We start from the raw sequence: 17,869 nt of genomic DNA, 5'->3' as shown, positions 1-17,869 counted from the left end.
CAAAATGATGATTTTACATCATTGAAAGAAGGAAGTGCAACACTGAAATCTGTATTGCTCCTGTCTCAGCGGCAACTGAGGAAATGATGCATGACCATTCAAAAACATGACTGGGGTTCTAACTATACAAAGCTTTATGCAAATGGATGAAGTGTCCCTTTAATAGATCGTCAAATGTTTTTATTTGAATCAGCCTTTTAGATTAGATGTCTGTAGTGATTTATAATACAAAAATTACATTTCCTTTTCCTGCATAAACTGTTTATTTCCTTTTTGAATTGTTGCTTTTTAATTACACCGGCAAATTCATCACAACGGACAAAATAAATATGAAGGTTTTAAAACAGGTTAAAGTTTTAATCTAAGATTTGTTAATCTGTGTTTAAATGTTGCAACACAACTTGAATTTAAGTTAAACTGAGATCAACAAACCCTAGATTAGCTCCAAACTCTGCATAATTTAATCCTTGATGGTGCAACCCACCTTAAGGGTTATGTTTCTATACTAATAAAATCTGAATTTCTTTTTCAGAACTTCATCAAAGGCCATGATAGCTAAGATGAGCCTGAAGGGGAAATGTGGGAACATGCTGTTTCATCTCTGCTTTCCAGATCATCTGTGGTAAGTTTGTATAACAGATATTAAAAAAATAGGACCAGAACATTTCTAAGTGCGTCTGTCTTTTTTTAACACTTCAGGCTATGCATGTTCAAATGACATGAAAAATCAAGAAGCTCCAAATTTGGATTTCTCATCAGTTATGAACCCCTAACATAAGTTAAAGTAACAAAGTCTTTTCATTTTCTGTCCCTTTTACATTCTGTGATCAAAAGTACATCCATATAGTTAATTTTAAATTGTATATTATAATATAGTTTCACTTGTACCAAGCATACCGTTCCCAAGTAAATGTATGGTATGTGGAAATGTTTTTTTTAAAGGTGCAGTGTGTAATTTTTAGAAGGATCTCCTGACAGAAATGCAAAATAATATACAAAACTATATAATCAGGGGTGTATAAAGATCTTTTTATAATAAGCCTTTATGTTTTTATTACCTTAGAATGAGACGTTTTTATCTACATATACTGTACAGAGGGTCCCCTTACGTGGAAGTCGCCATTTTGTGCCGCCATGTTTCTACAGAAGCCCTTAATTGGCAAACTTTTTTTACAAAGTTGTCTCTGACGATGGCATGTTTTTCCAGTGGCAGCTACTGTAGCTTCTCTTTGTGTTTCAAAAGCGAGGGATGAGCAGTGGACTGAGCAGTTGGTTCAAATTCGCAACCTCACCACTAGATGCTACTAAAATTTACACACTGCACCTTTAACCATAAACCACGCAAACACAGTATTATACCAAATACACAAAATAACATTGTTTTTTGAAGAAATGTTTAACTTTATGCAATATTTTCGGGAGCGACTACCAATGAGAGCAAAGCAGTGGAGTTCACGTCATCCTTCTCTCATCAGTTACTGGAGTGGATGGTACTCATTTGTTTATGACAACCAGATTTAGAAACGCCTTATTGAAAGAGATAGGTGACACACAGTGAAAAAGTCGCTGGCGGTCTGAACGAGGTGTAAAGGGGAATAATCCCTCGTTGTGTGGCCCGTCTCTTTAAATGAGGTCATCAGGAGGGGTTTCAAAATCTGGTTGTCATAAACAAATGAGTGCCGTCCACTCCAGTAACTAATAAGAGCTCTTATTGGTAACTTGTGAAGCGACCTTGAGCTTGGGAAAGGCGCTATAAAAATTAAACATATTATTATTGGTGGTTGCTCCCAAAAGTCACTCATTATTGGCATAAAGTTAAACTTTTCTATACTTTGTCACTTCGCTAGACACGCCCCATCCGGTCACCAACGGTCAATGTCGTTTCGTGTGCCAGATGTCGCCAAACTTCTATAGAAATAAAATCGTGGTCTGACCGAGGCGTTATACTCATTTATTATACTTAATGCATTTTTAGACTCAATGTGCTTCCTGTTGTACTGTTCTTGGAAACATCAGAGGTCGACTTGAGTAATCGGATCCAGACCCAACACAAATTAGATGATAGAAGAAGTCATTGCTGCAACAATCCTGGTACTTGTAACATCAGAGCTAAATATATAAGTATGAGAACATGAATAAAACAACAATCTCTTAAATGATTACATTTTATTAAGGTTTTTACTAAATAAACAATGAGTCTTGAGGTTTAGACTATATTTTATTCATCACCCAGTGTTATTCAATACAAATATAAGTCAATAGTTCTGAATCGTATGTAAAATAATTATTGGTTTAACTAGCAAACGTGCCATACTTTAACGGGCGGTTTTCCAGACATGATTTATATTAATCCAGGACTAGGCCTTAGTTACTTTAGGACATATAAGTAGTTTTTACAAACAAACCTTTCAAAAAACTATACAGGTTTGCATCTTGACACAAAACATTGTATGTTAAAAATATGTCAGTGCAAGTTGTTTTGAAATTAAAGCAGCTCAAACATGCATTTTAGTCTGGGACTAGGATAGGTCCGGAAAACCTCCCCTAAGAGTGTCAGATAAAGGCCGTTTTTAAAACGGAAGGCTGCATCCTCCGGAGGTCGCATATGCAGGATGCATACTGTATAGCCCTTTTCACACAGACATTACGTAAAATACATGGGAAAGGCATCCGGGATTTTTCCGGGATCCTTCGTTTTTTTGTTCATTCACACTGCCTTGATTACCCGGCTTCTGATGGTCCCGGAAAGACACGTGACCTATTGAAAGTCTCGCCCTCTCTTCTACGCAGCGTCTGAAGTTTGCATATTATATATTATTTCTCTCTCCAAGAACCACTCGCGTGCATTTGTGTTTATGATAAGATTATAAAGGAGCGCGTGAAGCGCCGTTCTAATGCTGGTGAATGATCTCAGCTTCAGAGTGAATATTTGACAAGCTCCCTGATCTCTGCTTTAATACAGTTTTCAGACATTTCTCATCGTGATTTTTTATATGCATTTAAAACCTGCATTTTGAGGAACTGAACGATATATCTTGTTGGGATGACGCGCGGGTATTTTCCTTTATTATAGCTCAATGAGCACGTGACGCAATATTCTTTTATGCTGCTGAATGATCTCCGTTTCAATGCAGTAAGTAACGAGCTAACTTACCTGATATCTGCTTCAGTCTAGTATGCTGACATTTCTCGTCGTGAATGTTGTAAATCCCTCATTTTAAAGAGTTGAACCAACTTCATGTTGCCATGACACGCGCGTCCTCACTACGGCACGTGCGTCATTGTTTATGCGTCTCATTTATCATTTCCTGATAACTGCTTCAATCTAGTTTGCAACATTTCTCGTGATGAATGTTTATATGCATGTTATCTCTCGTTTTAAGAAGCTGAACCATAACTTTTGTTGTGATGGTGCGCGCGTCCTCACTACGATACGCCCATTACGGCATTCTTTCGGCTTCTTGTTCACACAGAGGGTTATCCGTGTATCTGACTAGGTCCTCTTTCCGGCAACGATCCCAGAAGATTAACGGGACAAGTTTGTGTTCACACAGACGCTTGTCTGGCAATTTTCTGGGTATTTTCTGGGACCAAAGGTCTGTGTGAATGGGGTTTATGTCATGAAGCCTGGTTTATTTCAGTTACTTAGCATTACATTTGCAAGTAATAAGCATATTACAACAATTTACAATTAACTAAGAATATTAACTATGATTGTCAACTTTATAATTGTTAAAATCCTGATATAATAATTAGATTATGTACCCTACAAATGCGACCTACGAAGAATGCAGCCTTCCGTTTGAGAAAAGCCCAAAGAGTGTATGCATGGTTTTGCGTGGATTGATCAGAGATTTGTCACAGGCATGCCTACTGAGCCAGAATGGCCTTGAGGTCAGTCATTTTCAGATTCGTAGCCACGCACACGGTTAAAAAAATTGCTGTGCACACCGCCAAACAAAACACCAGGCAATGATGTCATTTTCGCAGCACGCACCAATGCACTCATGCGGACATGGGTGCATCACAATTCGAAGGCTGTGTCCCCCGAAGGCCATATTTGAAGGCCAATGACATCACCACGCTGTGGCAAAGGCTGTCCCAATATGGAAGCTTTCAAAGGCCTTCAGCAGCTGGAGTGGCTGTCACAACTTTGTTAGGATCCTTCTCTCCTGTGCTCATCCTTTTTTTATTTTTAATACATCCCAGTCATCTCAAGGAAATGAATAGTAAACAAAATAAGCTTTAATTATTGCAATTAGTTTTTTCATATAAGATGTAAGTTCCATTTGCAGTTGCTCTTAAAAACCACAGGAGTGGAATTCAGTTCCAACCCCAAATCAAACACATCTGAACCTGCTAATCACAGCGCTGCCAACTTTTGACTTTAGCTCGGAGTAGGATTTACCGGGGGTGCATATTTTGCATCCAGAAGTAGATGCTATCTGACTTAGCTTGCGCTATTTAATGAGCACGTCCGGTATGCGATACTTTTAAGCCTTAGCAAGGCCTTTCTTTTATTTTCATTATTATTTTACAATATTATTATATTTTCTTTATATATTTATTTTTGATGTTTTGTTTAAAGTAATTGTTAATAAAGCAATAAAAAAACTTGATGTTGAGGATGAGGAATAGTGATCTGAAATGAAATTTACCAAAAATATTAAGGATTTAAAAAAACATATATATTTTTTGGTCATTTTTCTATTTATTTAACAGTGATAAATGAGGGGGACCGTAAAGTACAGGGAGGAGAGATGGGTATGGAAACTGCAAATGACCGCGAGCCGGGAATTGAAATGGGCCTATTTTACATAACAAGGAGAAAACACACACACAAAGCCATGCAAGAGGGTTTGAATTACTGTAGATTAAAGTTAGAGACATACAACTGTTTGTATTAGTACTTGTATTAGAAACTATGACGTATACATGAACACACACACACACACACACACACACACACACAAACAAACACACACACACACACACAAACATATATATATATATATATATATATATATATATATATATATATATATATATATATATATATATATATATATATATATATATATATATATATACACACACACACACACACACACACACACACACATATGAGTTCTATTTATTATTACAAATGCCTTATGTTAGTTTGCCAAATGATAGTTATACTATCTTTTATAGCCTTTATATTTCAAATATAATTATAGATTTTATATTTTTTTATCTTTTCTGTCACATAAGTGTAGATTTGTCATAATGCTTATTCACAGTAATTGTATTGTGTATGCATAAGATGCACTAGGATAATATGCGCTGTATTGTACTTATTTGACTTCTGCTGCTTTAATTCCTATAATGCTCATAACAAAATAATGGTGAATGGAAATTTTGCGCGTGCGTGTGTTTGTGCGTATGGGAGTGTTGGTGTACATGGGAGGGGTTATGATTACACTGCAGTACCCGTGACTCGTAATGTAAGACTGTAGTCACGCCCCGGGTGAGAGACAGGTGTCCGGGTCGGGGACACATGCCGTCACCGTCCTGTCCCGCGCCGCGTGCTGCCCTGTCCGTGTCCCTGATGGCATTAGCGCGTAAGCTGCGCGCTTACCGGGGGAAGCGTCGCGGTGCAGCGCGAGAGTGTTGGACGATCGCTTTAGCAAGCACAATGCTTTCGGCTGTAATAAGGACTCTGCCTTCAGGATCACGTAGAGGCGAGCAGGGTGTTGCGCAGTCGGGTTTGTGATTGATCAGCGTGATCTAACGGAGTTATTATGGCTTCCAGCGCTGGGAAGATGACCCAGCCCACCGGTAGCGGCGCGTGTAACGGGACCGCTGGTGCTGATCCTTCCAATGTGGAGCAGGAATTGTATGATTATCAGATGCACACAAAAATGTGCAAGAAAATAGCGCAGCTGACGAAGGTAAGCGCACAATTAATATACGCACCTAATAAGAGCCATTGAACTATTCAGGTTACAGAGCCTGTCTCCAGGATAACCGCATGTGTGCCGCAGTGATGTATGTATGTGCCTATACTGATGATCCAGTTCGTGTCCTTTAAATGTTTGCTTATGCATGTGCCTATTTAAAGCACTACAATGGAGTGTAATCTATCAATTATTTGCACATGTATTTGCGGTTTGATCCTCTGGCTTCTCTTATTTGAAGGGAAATGCAACAGGATTTAATGTTCTGAGCATCACATCACTCTTTACATTACAGGTGATGCAGAACCACACAGAAAGCTATTCAAGTCACGACTAAAATATTGACCTTAGTTGTATGTTATTGTGCTTATTAAGTTTATATAGTAATACCTCATATAGACAACTGAAGTTCACACAATATAGCTCATTAGAATGTGTGTCGTTGGTTAACAAGAGGTTTAGATGTGTGTACTGTAAGCAACTGTAATACACTTCACTAGTAGAGTTGCTGTTAAAAATGGGTTGTTACGTTTTACACTGTATCTGTTTCTTAAATAGTTTTGTGTGTATTGGTTTTACTATACATTTAGCTGAAAAGCGTGCAATAAATGTGTGTTAACGGCATATTCAAATGTGACAAATGACCCCATATAATGTGGCAATATACCCCACTATTTGGGCATATTGTCAATAAAGGTCAAGGTTTAATATATATATATATATATATATATATATATATATATATATATATATATATATATATATATATATATATATATATATATATATATATATATATATATATATATATCACTGATTCTTGAGAGTCGGGACAAAACAGGTTTTAAAAAACTGTTTTTTAAAATACACACTATATCAATTAAAGTTATATGTTTCTGCAGAGAAAGGTCTTAGCTATTTAACCATGTAAAGGAACAGGTTCTAAATAAAAACACATTTTTAAAAAATAAACATGTTTCCCTTCAGAACTGGATTTGTGTCAACTCCATCAGACACACTAAAAAGTATAAAATTAAAATTCTTTCAATCCAACCAGAATCTAAAGTTCTCAAGTATATTGTTACAGTGTTTAGTTACTCTGATATGTAAAAAAATACAATATATAAACTTAGGTTGTGATTCCACACTATTCTGAAAACTCAGATTTCTAAATATTAGCATTTGCAAACATTGATTTTAACTTTAATATTGTAAAAACAATTTCCTTAAATAAATAAAACATAAGAGATGGTAGATCAGATGGTCCATTATTACAAAAACAACATAAACTGAAGAAAGAATATTTTTTCCCCAAAAGATTAACAAAAAATACATCCAACGCTGTTGGAAAATCTGACGGTGTTGACAGAAAATCTGACGGTGTTGACAAAAAATATGTGTGCATTGCTGATTATTGAACAGATGTGCTCTTCAAACACTACTAATAAAACTACTCATTGTTATTAGAGTATTGAACTTACTGTAAAGCAAACTATAATAAAGATATTGCACATACACCGTTTCCTACTATCAAAAAAAAAAGAACAATAAGGGAAACCAGGGGCCCTCCTCCGCCTCTGTTTTCATTTCACATGTGTGTGTTTGGGTGTGTTGGATGTATGATTGCCCTGCATCATATATATAATACACTCACCGGCCACTTTATTAGGTACACCTGTCCAACTGCACGTTAATGCAAATTTCTAATCAGCCAATCACATGGCAGCAACTCAATGCATTTAGGCATGTAGACATGGTCAAGATGATCTGCTGCAGTTCAAACCGAGCGTCAGAATGGGGAAGAACGGTGATTTAAGTGACTTTGAAAGTGGCATGGTTGTTGGTGCCAGACGGGCTGGTCTGAGTATTTCAGAAACTGATCTACTGGGAATTTCACACACATCCATCTCAAGGGTTTACAGAGAATGGTCCAAAAAAGAGAAAATATCCAGTGAGTGGCAGTTTTGTGGGCGCAAATGCGTTGTTGATGCCAAAGGTCAGAAAAGAATGTCCAGCCTGGTTGGAGCTGATAGAAAGGAAACAGTTACTCAAATAACCACTTTTTACAACCGAGTTATGCAGAAGAGCATCTTTGAACACACAACACGTCGTACCGGATGGGCTGCAGCAGCAGAAGACCACACCGGGTGCCACTCCTGACAGCAAAGAACAGGAAACTAAGGCTAAAACTCACACAAGCTCACCAAAATTGGACAATAGAAGATTGGAAAAACGTTGCCTGGTCTGATGAGTCTTGATTTCTGCTGCAACATTCAGATGGTACAGTCAGAATTTGGCATCAACAACATGAAAGCATGGATCCATCCTGCCTTGTATCAACGGTTCAGGCTGCTGTTGTAACACAGTCTCACCCCATGTCGTCAATATTTGACGACACTTGACCATTCGTCAATATGTGACGCGGAGGGTATACCTTTCGCGTCATTTTTTGACGAACTGGGGACTTCAATACTATTACGTCCGTTGCATTCTCTTCTCCTATTTTCTTACCATTTTCGCGTCGGTTTAGGGTTAGATTACGCAAAATTAAACAGTGTACGCGAAATTAAACAGTCTACGCGAAATTAAATAGTTGTCACCTGGCGTTGGGGTTAGAAACAGTTGTCACCTGGCGTTGGGGTTAGAGTTAGGTTTGGGTAGGGATGTCATTATGTAAATCTAACCCTAAACCGACGCGAAAATGGTAAGAAAATAGGAGAAGAGAATGCAACGGACGTAATAGTATTGAAGTCCCCAGTTCGTCAAAAAATGACGCGAAAGGTATACCCTCCGCGTCACATATTGACGAATGGTCAAGTGTCGTCAAATATTGACGACATGGGGTGAGGCTGGTGGTGGTGTTGTAATGGTGTGGAGATATTTTCTTGGCACACTTTGAGCCCATTAGTACCAATTGAGCATCGTGTATTGTTTCTGACCATGTTCATCCCTTTATGACCACAGTGTACCCATCCTCTGATGGCTACTTCCAGCAGGATAACATGCCATGTCATAAAGTGCAAATCATCTAAGACTGGTTTCTTGAACATGACAAAGAGTTCACTGTACTCAGATGGCCACCACAGTCACCAGATCTCAACCCAATAGAGCTTTTTTGGGATGTGGTGGAACGGGAGCTTTGTGCCCTGGATGTGCAGCTGACAAATCTGCAACAACTGCGTAATGTTATCATGGCAATATGGACCAAAATCTCTGAGAAATGTTTCCAGTACCTTGTTGAATCTGTGCCACGAAGGATTAAGGCAGTTCTGAAAGCAAAAGGGGATCCAACCCAGTACTAGTAAGGTGTACATAATAAAGTGGCCGGTGAGTGTGTGTATATATATGTATGTATATATATAAAGTTACATGTTACACAATGACAAGCACACTGCCTGCCTATTCTTTACAAGTCAGATGCGTATGGTTAAATAATGTAATGCATGCTATATGTGCATTTATTTGTAAATAAAACCCTGAAATAACGGTTTAATCCTTCACTATATTCACAAATAATATTATAATCGCACATTAAGAGGTTATTGGTGGATTTGTCAACTCCATCAGCTTACAGGTCAACTCCGTCAGACATAGAACCTGACGGAGTTGACGTCTGACGGAGTTGACATAAGGGCATGTATTTTCCCTCCAAAACATGTATTGTACACTGCAGCTAGGTACTTTTTCCTCAGTTGCTAGCTGTCCCAATAACCTAACTAAAATGCTTAAATTCAATCCACCATGGTTTAAAAAAAGTATCCTAACAGAAAGATGGTGTTGACATGGTACAGCTGTGACCATAGGAATATTCACGTTGTTTGTCTAAAATATATAACAAATGTAAACATAACAGAGAATGTGTGGTAGTGCTGCATTCACCACAGGCAGGGAGATGAAAATGGGTCCTCAAGGATATAGCTGACCTGAATTTCCTGATTTAAATAGCTTTATAAAAAAAATCTGACGGAGTTGACAGAAACTGAGGACACAACTTTAATAGGTAGATTTTTATTGAAAATATTGTTTGATGTTCACTTCATGCATAGTTTTTTATATTTATACCCCTTATTTTTTATTGGATATATATGTTTTCACAATTGTAGAGCTTTTTTAACGTTTTTTGGGATGATTAATATTGTGACCTCTTGCTGAGGACAAGTGCAATAACATGGACCGTCTAACCACAGACCACACATTTTTTTTAAAATCCCCCCAAAAATAAAAAAGTTTATTCTAAAAATCAAATTGGTATATACAAATCCTATAGATTTAACTTTGTAATTATGTCAATCATGATGAATTTCTTAAATTTTGCTATAAATTAGACTTTTCTAAATGGGACATGTTTTGTCCCGACTCTCAAGAATCAGTGATATATATATATATATACACACTCACCTAAAGGTTTATTAGAAACACCTGTTTAATTTCTCATTAATGTAATGGTGTGGGGGATGTTTTCTTGGCACACTTTAGGCCCCTTGGTGCCAGTTGGGCATCATTTAAATGCCACACCCTACCTGAGCATTGTTTCTGACCATGTCCATCCCTTTATGACCACCATGTACCCATACTCTGATGGCTACTTCCACAGGAAAATACACCATGTCACAAAGCTCGAATCATTTCAAATTGCTTTCTTCAACATGACAATGAGAATATATATATATATATATATATATATATATATATATATATATATATATATATATATATATATATATATTTCACTGGGATATCATGTAGGATGGTAGTTTTTAGGTTTGTGCCTTAGGTTTAGTTTAGGTTTGAGTATCAAAATACTGAAAAATTCTGTAAAACGTGTGACAACTAGGCCAGATCTTGCCTTAAAATGTGCAAATTTTAAATTCCATCTAAATCTTATCCTAAAAAAAGTATTAATTCCATGTATTTTCTTTATTAATATTGTCATAATCACAAAAGCTACTCTGCAAAAAAATCTGTAGAAATTACAGTATTACTGACAGCTGGTTGCCACACTGTAAAAAGGTTGCTGTAATTATGCAGCTGGTTGCCAGCAACTTACTGTAGAAGATAACAACTGTAAAATCTACAGCAAGTTACTGCCAGCTAGTTGCCTGTAATACCCAGTAATACTGTAAATTCTACAGAAATTCTTTACAGTGCAGTAACTTACTGTAGATTTTACATTTATGTTATTTACTGGCAACAGTTTGTTCAAAGTGAAATAAACATGAAACATTTTCAGTCTTTATCTTCTACAGGAAGTTACTGGCAACCAGCTGAATAATTACAGCAAGTTACTGTCATGACATAAACACACATATGATAAAACAAAATGTTTATCTCCAAAACAACTTTTTTACTGAAGCAGACAGTACTTCCATCCAAATTCTGGACTTTTGGAGTCTAATTTGAAATGATGCATGTTTTGCACGCTGGTGAAGCATTATGAAATCAATAACCATAAACATTTTGACACTATGAAAAATGATTACGATGAACATAGGCTCAAATGAAAACTAGGGTTAGAGGCTGTAATACACACACACACACACACACACACACACACACACACTCAGTTGCTTGTGTATAAGTAGAGAGATGGAAAGTGAGAGTGTGTATCAGGTTTTATTAGCATGGACATTAGTCAGAGTAGACACAATATTTAATTAGACACAAATCTAGGCTACAATATAAAACCTCATGAACGCTTACAGTCTATATAACTGTCGTTTAGACCTGCTTACTTTCTGATCAAATGAAATATGGCGTCTGTCCTGCGTCTTGACTGAGGTCCATTGAGGTCAAGCTGAAATATTGAAATGTCAGCAGTGCCAACAAAATAGGCCAGGGCTTGAAATTGTAAACCACCACTGTGTTTTTATGTACATCTGTGTATCTGACAGTTTGCTTGTTGGCAGGAATATTGCAGCTGCTTTGTGAAATCCCTTTATCGTCATGTAAACATACTCCATACGCATTATTTTTAGCTGTAAGTGAGTGGATGGATGAGTCATAACCTGTCTGCAGGCAGTTTAATACATTGTTTAATACTAATGCTGTGCAACAAATACTATTTTTATAGATAAGGAGTGTGTGAAATGTGATATTGTCAGATCTAGGTTTTACTAGCCCCATACATATACAGCGAGGAAAATAAGTATTTGAACACCCTGCTATTTTGCAAGTTCTCCCACTAAGAAATCATGGAGGGGTCTGAAATTTACCCAGCCTCGACCCATCTTCAATGCTCTAACTGAGGGAAGGAGGTTGTTCCCCAAAATGTCGCAATACATGGCCCCAGTCGTCCTCTCCTTAATACAGTGCAGTTGCCCTGTCCCATGTGCAGAAAAACACCCCCAAAGCATGATGCTACCACCCCATGCTTCACTGTAGGGATGGTGTTCTTGGGATGGTACTCATCATTCTTCTTCCTCCAAACCCGTTTAGTGCAATTATGACCAAAAAGTTATATTTTGGTCTCATCTGACCACATGACTTTCCAAATGGTCATTGGCAAACTTAAGACGGGCCTGGACATGTGCTAGTTTAAGCCGGGGAACCTTCCGTGCCATGCATGATTTCAAACCGTGACGTCTTAGTGTATTACCAACAGTAACCTTGGAAACGGTGGTCCCAGCTCGTTTCAGGTCATTGACCAGCGCCTCCTGTATAGTTCTCGGCTGATTTCTCACCTTTCTTAGGATCATTGAGACCCCACGAGGTGAGATCTTGCATGGACTCCCAGTCTGAGGGAGATTGACAGTCATGTTTAGCTTCTTCCATTTTCTAATGATTGCTCCAACAGTGGACCTTTTTTCACAAAGCTGCTTGTCAATTTCCCCGTAGCGCTTTCCAGCCTTGTGGAGGTGTACAATTTTGTCTCTAGTGGACAGCTCTTTGGTCTTGGCCATGTTAGTAGTTGGATTCTTACTGATTGTATGGGGTGGACAGGTGTCTTTATGCAGCTAACACAACCTCAAACAGGTGCATCTAATTTAGGATAATAAATGGAGTGGAGGTGGACATTTTAAAGGCAGACTAACAGGTCTTTGAGGGTCTGAATTCTAGCTGATAGATACTTATTTGCAGCTGTATCATACAGATAAATAGTTAAAAAAATTCTGAATTTTTAGGGAATAAATGAGAAGATTGTGCATCATTTAGTCAATTTTTACTTTAACTGAACAAAATAAAAACAATTATTCAGCAATAACCAAACATATGACTTGAAGAAGATGAAGGGACCGCAACAGCTTCACATATTAACATAAAGATAATGATGTTAATATGTGTAATAATAATAGATAAGAATCCGTAGCTTCTTTACAAGGCAGCTAATTCACATGAATTTTTACGATGTGAATCGTACAAAAACGTATGATTATTAGAAAAAACTGTAATAAACGCCCCGCCCCTAAATCCAACATCACTACATACAAATTATCCACCTCGTAAAATAAATAGAAATTGCCTTGAGATTATGTTGAACATTCTGCTTTGTGCACTCCAAATTATGCTCACTGTCCCTCTATATAAGCTAGCACAGTGTTTCTCAACCCTGGTCCTCAAGGACCCCCTTCCAGAATTTTTTTAGATGTCTCCTTAATTAACACACCTGATTTAAATTATTAGCTTGATAGGGAGACATTAGCCGTTTCTCAATACCAAGTACGCCAAGTTCGGACTTCTGTCCTTCCTAGTTCGGACTTGCAAGTTTAGACTCGGAAGAACGAACTTCTGACGCAAAATGCATTCTGGGAAACTTCGCTCTCATAAGCCCACACAAGTCTCTTCTGATGGATCCTCGATAAAATGGGCGGATCAAGAACACATCCGGGGATTTTATGTGAACTTGGGCTTGATGCGAACTTTGAATTGGAACAGTACTTGGGCCGCGACTGATGACGTTTCACAAGTCCACAAGAACGCAAGTACAGACAAGAACGCATATTGAGAAACGGCTATTCTGGAAGGAGGCTGTTGAGTTGGTTCAGGTGTTTTAAATAAGGAGGCATCTAAAACTTTCTGGAAGGGGGTCCTTGAGGACCAGGGTTGAGAAACACTGAGCTAGCAGACATTTCTGTGTCACAAATATGTAACTCACTTTCAAGCATGCGCTACTAGTAAATAAATGAAGAGTTTCGTGGCAAAACGAGATAACCACCGTTTTTTTTATTTGTTCAGAAATCTCGTTTTTTGGTTGTGCATTACAATTAATTTCAATTCAACTGCAGTTGGTTTGTTTTGATTTAAACCTTCATAACTTAACAAATACAGCTAAGTAGCACCATAAAACAAAATAATAACATGATAACATAATATTAAACATGTTTTGACAAAAATGTTAAAAAATGGATTTATCTCGTTTTGCAACGAAACTCTTCAAATACTGGTCGTAGTAGCAAACACACTGTGCATTGATCATGCTGAATTTCTGACACTGCCAGAAAACTATTGTAGGTGATCTTTGGTCGCAAGACTGAGAAAACATCCTTCTTTGAACCTCTCTCACTGTACGACATAGGAACCACCGATTAAGAGCCACAATTGTTTCACAAGGGCAATCTTTCGTCTGGGACAGCCAAAAATCGTACAGTGTATCCCGGGCTTTATTCTGTGCACTGTAAAACATAAGAGTTCATTTTCATGGACTGGGACGGAACGAGAGAGAAAATAGACAGAGGGCAAAAGTTAAAAGAGGTAGACAGAGACAGACAGAGAGATAGAGGGCGGATAGAAGACTGCGGGGGCAGGCCAATAGAGAGAGAGATAGATTGGGTGAGTAAGGAGAGAGTGAGAGTGAGTTCCTCGCAGTCCATCATATGGAATGTCCAGCTCTGCTGTGGCGGCGATTAATGGCAGACAGTCAGGCGTCATGGTAACACACGAGCCGCTGGAAGGATGAGTGAGACGTTGGGAATCTGATGACACCCCAGGCATGGGGACTTACGGGTAGGACAAGTTGACAGAGAGCCATAGTGACACGTAATATTAGGACCCACTCATATGCCCACACACTCATATGCTCAGACACACGAATACTTATGACCTGTAAAAAAAATACACAACATAATGAAACGCATGCAAACAGCTGCACACAACCAGTCGCAAGCCTTCACAGATGGTTGATGCGTGCAATACAATCAAATTCAGGCGTCTACAGTGTGCAGTGCACATGCACACATACTTTGTATGTTTTGTTTCTCTGTAGACTTTTTAATTATTTGTTTCATAATATTTTTTATTTTCTATTTTATTTGCAAAAAGATGACCTAAAGCTAACATTACCCCAATGGATAACTTGCCTTCAATAAGACATTATGCATGTGAATGTAAAAATTTAATCCACAGTGGCAGCTGTATACATCCCCTTTTCACAATTATGTGTGCATGTTTTATGTACAGGTCATATATTCTTTAAACACTAAGAATGAGGAGCAAGAGGCAACTCTGCAATCGCTACGGCGTGTTGCCACGGAGACGCAGGGCACCGTTCAACCAACCACTAGCCAGGATGAGGAGGAGGAGTCGGCATGTATTCTGAGGACACGCCTTTTAGAGCTCCAGGCCACAGTAGAGGAGGTAAAAACATGATTACACACATAAACACAAATAAAATGACGTCATATTGCTTCATTAGCTAAGAGTCTGTGTCCATTTCAGGTGGAAGAACGTGGACAGAGAGTCGAATTAGAGTATGCGGAGCGCATAGCCGTGTTAACCCAAGAGACAGCGGATCTCCGCAGAGACTACCAGAGTCTTCAGACCGAGAGAGACAACCAGCACCTATTACTGCAAGAAACACAGGATGAAAACAAACGGTTAGAGAACGAGTGCCTGGAGCTACGCAGAGCCAGAGATGAAGAAAGAAAGAGAGAGGAAGAGGAGAAGACCTATAGAGTGGAGGAAGAGAGAAGGAGAGAGGAGGAGGAGAGGAACAGAGAGACAAAAATCGAGGAAAAGTATGAAGAGAGGTTGCAAGCATGTACAGAGGAGTTACAAGCTCTGAGGGACGAGAAGGAGAAATTGGAAAAGGAGTGGAAGAGAGAGGTCGAGGAATGGAAGAAGAGAATGAAGAAGGTGGAAGAGGAGAGGAAGGAGGAGCAGGAGGCAGCTAAGAGGACAGTACAACAGAGTCTCAATGAGCACATCAGTCAGTGGCAGCAGAGAGAGCAAGAGAACCGCAAGTCCCAGAATGCAACGCTTCAGCAGAGACTCAGAAAAGCAGAGGCAGAGTTGGAGGTTCGAGAACAGAGGCTGAATGAGAGCAACAGACATTGCAGCAAGCTTCAGGAGCGAGCAGAGGTACACATGTGCACATATGCCCCCTAAGCAGGGATGGGCAGTATTTCAAATACATGTATTTAAAATACGTATTTGAAATACAAAATAGTATTTTGTATTTTGTATTTTAAAGCCTTTGAAAAAAATGAAATGTAATTTGTATTTAAATACATTTAAGATGAGTATTTTTGTATTTTTAAAATACTCAAAATACTTTGAGCCAGTCAACCAGTCAGGGTGCTGTTTTCATGCATCAACTAGTTCAGACCAGACAACAGAGTTCAGGTAAGCAAATATATCTGGTGCAGCTTTTAGTGGGCAATAATTGAAATGTTGGAGTGGGAAATAAAGCAAAGGCTATTGAGTTATTGGGTGTGATGTGATTTGTGTTATAACTGTCGCAAAAGGAAATTCAAATTCACACTTGCACGTTGGCAGGCAGTTGCACGCTACAGTTGCACTTGCACATTGCACGACTGAGACAGAGTGTTGAACGCTGACAAATTGGCCTACACTTTTGACTTAAAGGAAAAACAAAATTCTTTATGTTTTAGTATGTTCTTACCTCAACTTAGACAAATTAATACATAACTATCTTTTCTCAATGCATGGAGAAAGAGCACACAGCCTGCAGCATTTTGACCTCAGTACGCAGTAACATCTTCACAGGAGTCATGATGATGTTACTGCGCCAGAGGTTGAAGTGCTGCAAACTAAGTGCTCTTCCGCCATACAATATAGTTCTCATTTTTTATTCACTTAAAAATCACGTTTTATTTTGTGCCACCATACTTACTTGTGTAACTATGTAACAGTCTTTAAATAGGGAAAACATGGAAGTGTTTGGTGGCTTCTAAATTCATCCCTGTTTGGATCCTAAGGAATAAATGGGACTAGGCTAAATGCTTACACATTCATGACATGCTGTGCAAAGATTAAGTGCACAAACAGTATTGAAAAAAGATAGGCATGTATTCATTCATCAGGTAAGAACATAGTAAAAATATTGAAAAACTGTGTAAACCTAAAAGGCTTTTATGCTTGACGTGCTTTCCATTGTATAATTCTGTGAAATGACAGAGGGCGACTTGTGAGTAATTGTTCTCAAAACCATCAAAAAGCAGCAATGAGAGGAATTAGTTTGCCGAATAATTTGTCTCGTGAGACGTTTGTAAATCCATGGATTTCTTAACATATAAACTGATTAGGTTGTGGGTCATTTTGACGACACATGAAAAAGTTTTTATGATGTTTTTATAAAACATCACTTTACTTGAAGGGGTGTTTATAAGGCATGTCATGAATATGAAGGAGATTTTATGGATGTTTATGACAACTGTCATTAAGTGTCATTTGTTCAATTATGTCATTTTTATTGCAAATATGACATTGTTTGAGATGTCTTTGTTATAACTTAACTTGCCATGACAACTTGACATTAACCAAGACAACATAACTGACCACTTTTTACCAGTGATACAAATATAATTTGTCATTAAAATGTCATTAAGTGTTAATACTCTGTTAAATAGATTTTATAACAGCATCATGAATATTCTTCAGTTCATAATGTTAATTTGACCGAGTATTAATAATATTTGACATAGTATTAACACTTAATGCCATTTAAATCATGGTTTAATGTAATGTTAACCCAC

The 17,869-nt window shown here is 38.0% G+C and overlaps 1 protein-coding gene across 2 annotated transcripts in view; it reads left to right on the top strand.

Annotated features, from left to right (window-relative positions):
• The first annotated feature begins 299 nt into the window (after nt 1–299).
• fam184b (family with sequence similarity 184 member B) overlaps nt 300–17,869 on the top strand; it is a 52,243-nt gene continuing 34,673 nt past the window's right edge. Inside the window, exons 1-3 of one of the 2 annotated variants that reach the window (XM_073864333.1) lie at nt 300–622; nt 15,333–15,509; nt 15,591–16,232. In XM_073864333.1, coding sequence (XP_073720434.1) covers nt 578–622; nt 15,333–15,509; nt 15,591–16,232 — 864 coding nt within the window. In that variant the 5' untranslated portion in view covers nt 300–577. Of the gene's footprint in view, nt 623–5,475; nt 5,934–15,332; nt 15,510–15,590; nt 16,233–17,869 lie in introns of those variants that run through there. The other variant, XM_073864332.1, reaches the window with a different exon arrangement.

This window comes from Misgurnus anguillicaudatus, chromosome 3 (assembly GCF_027580225.2).
Source record: "Misgurnus anguillicaudatus chromosome 3, ASM2758022v2, whole genome shotgun sequence".
NCBI lineage: Eukaryota > Metazoa > Chordata > Actinopteri > Cypriniformes > Cobitidae > Misgurnus > Misgurnus anguillicaudatus.
The sequence above is the reverse complement of the archived record's forward strand: the minus strand, read 5'-3'. Positions and strand labels throughout refer to the sequence as shown.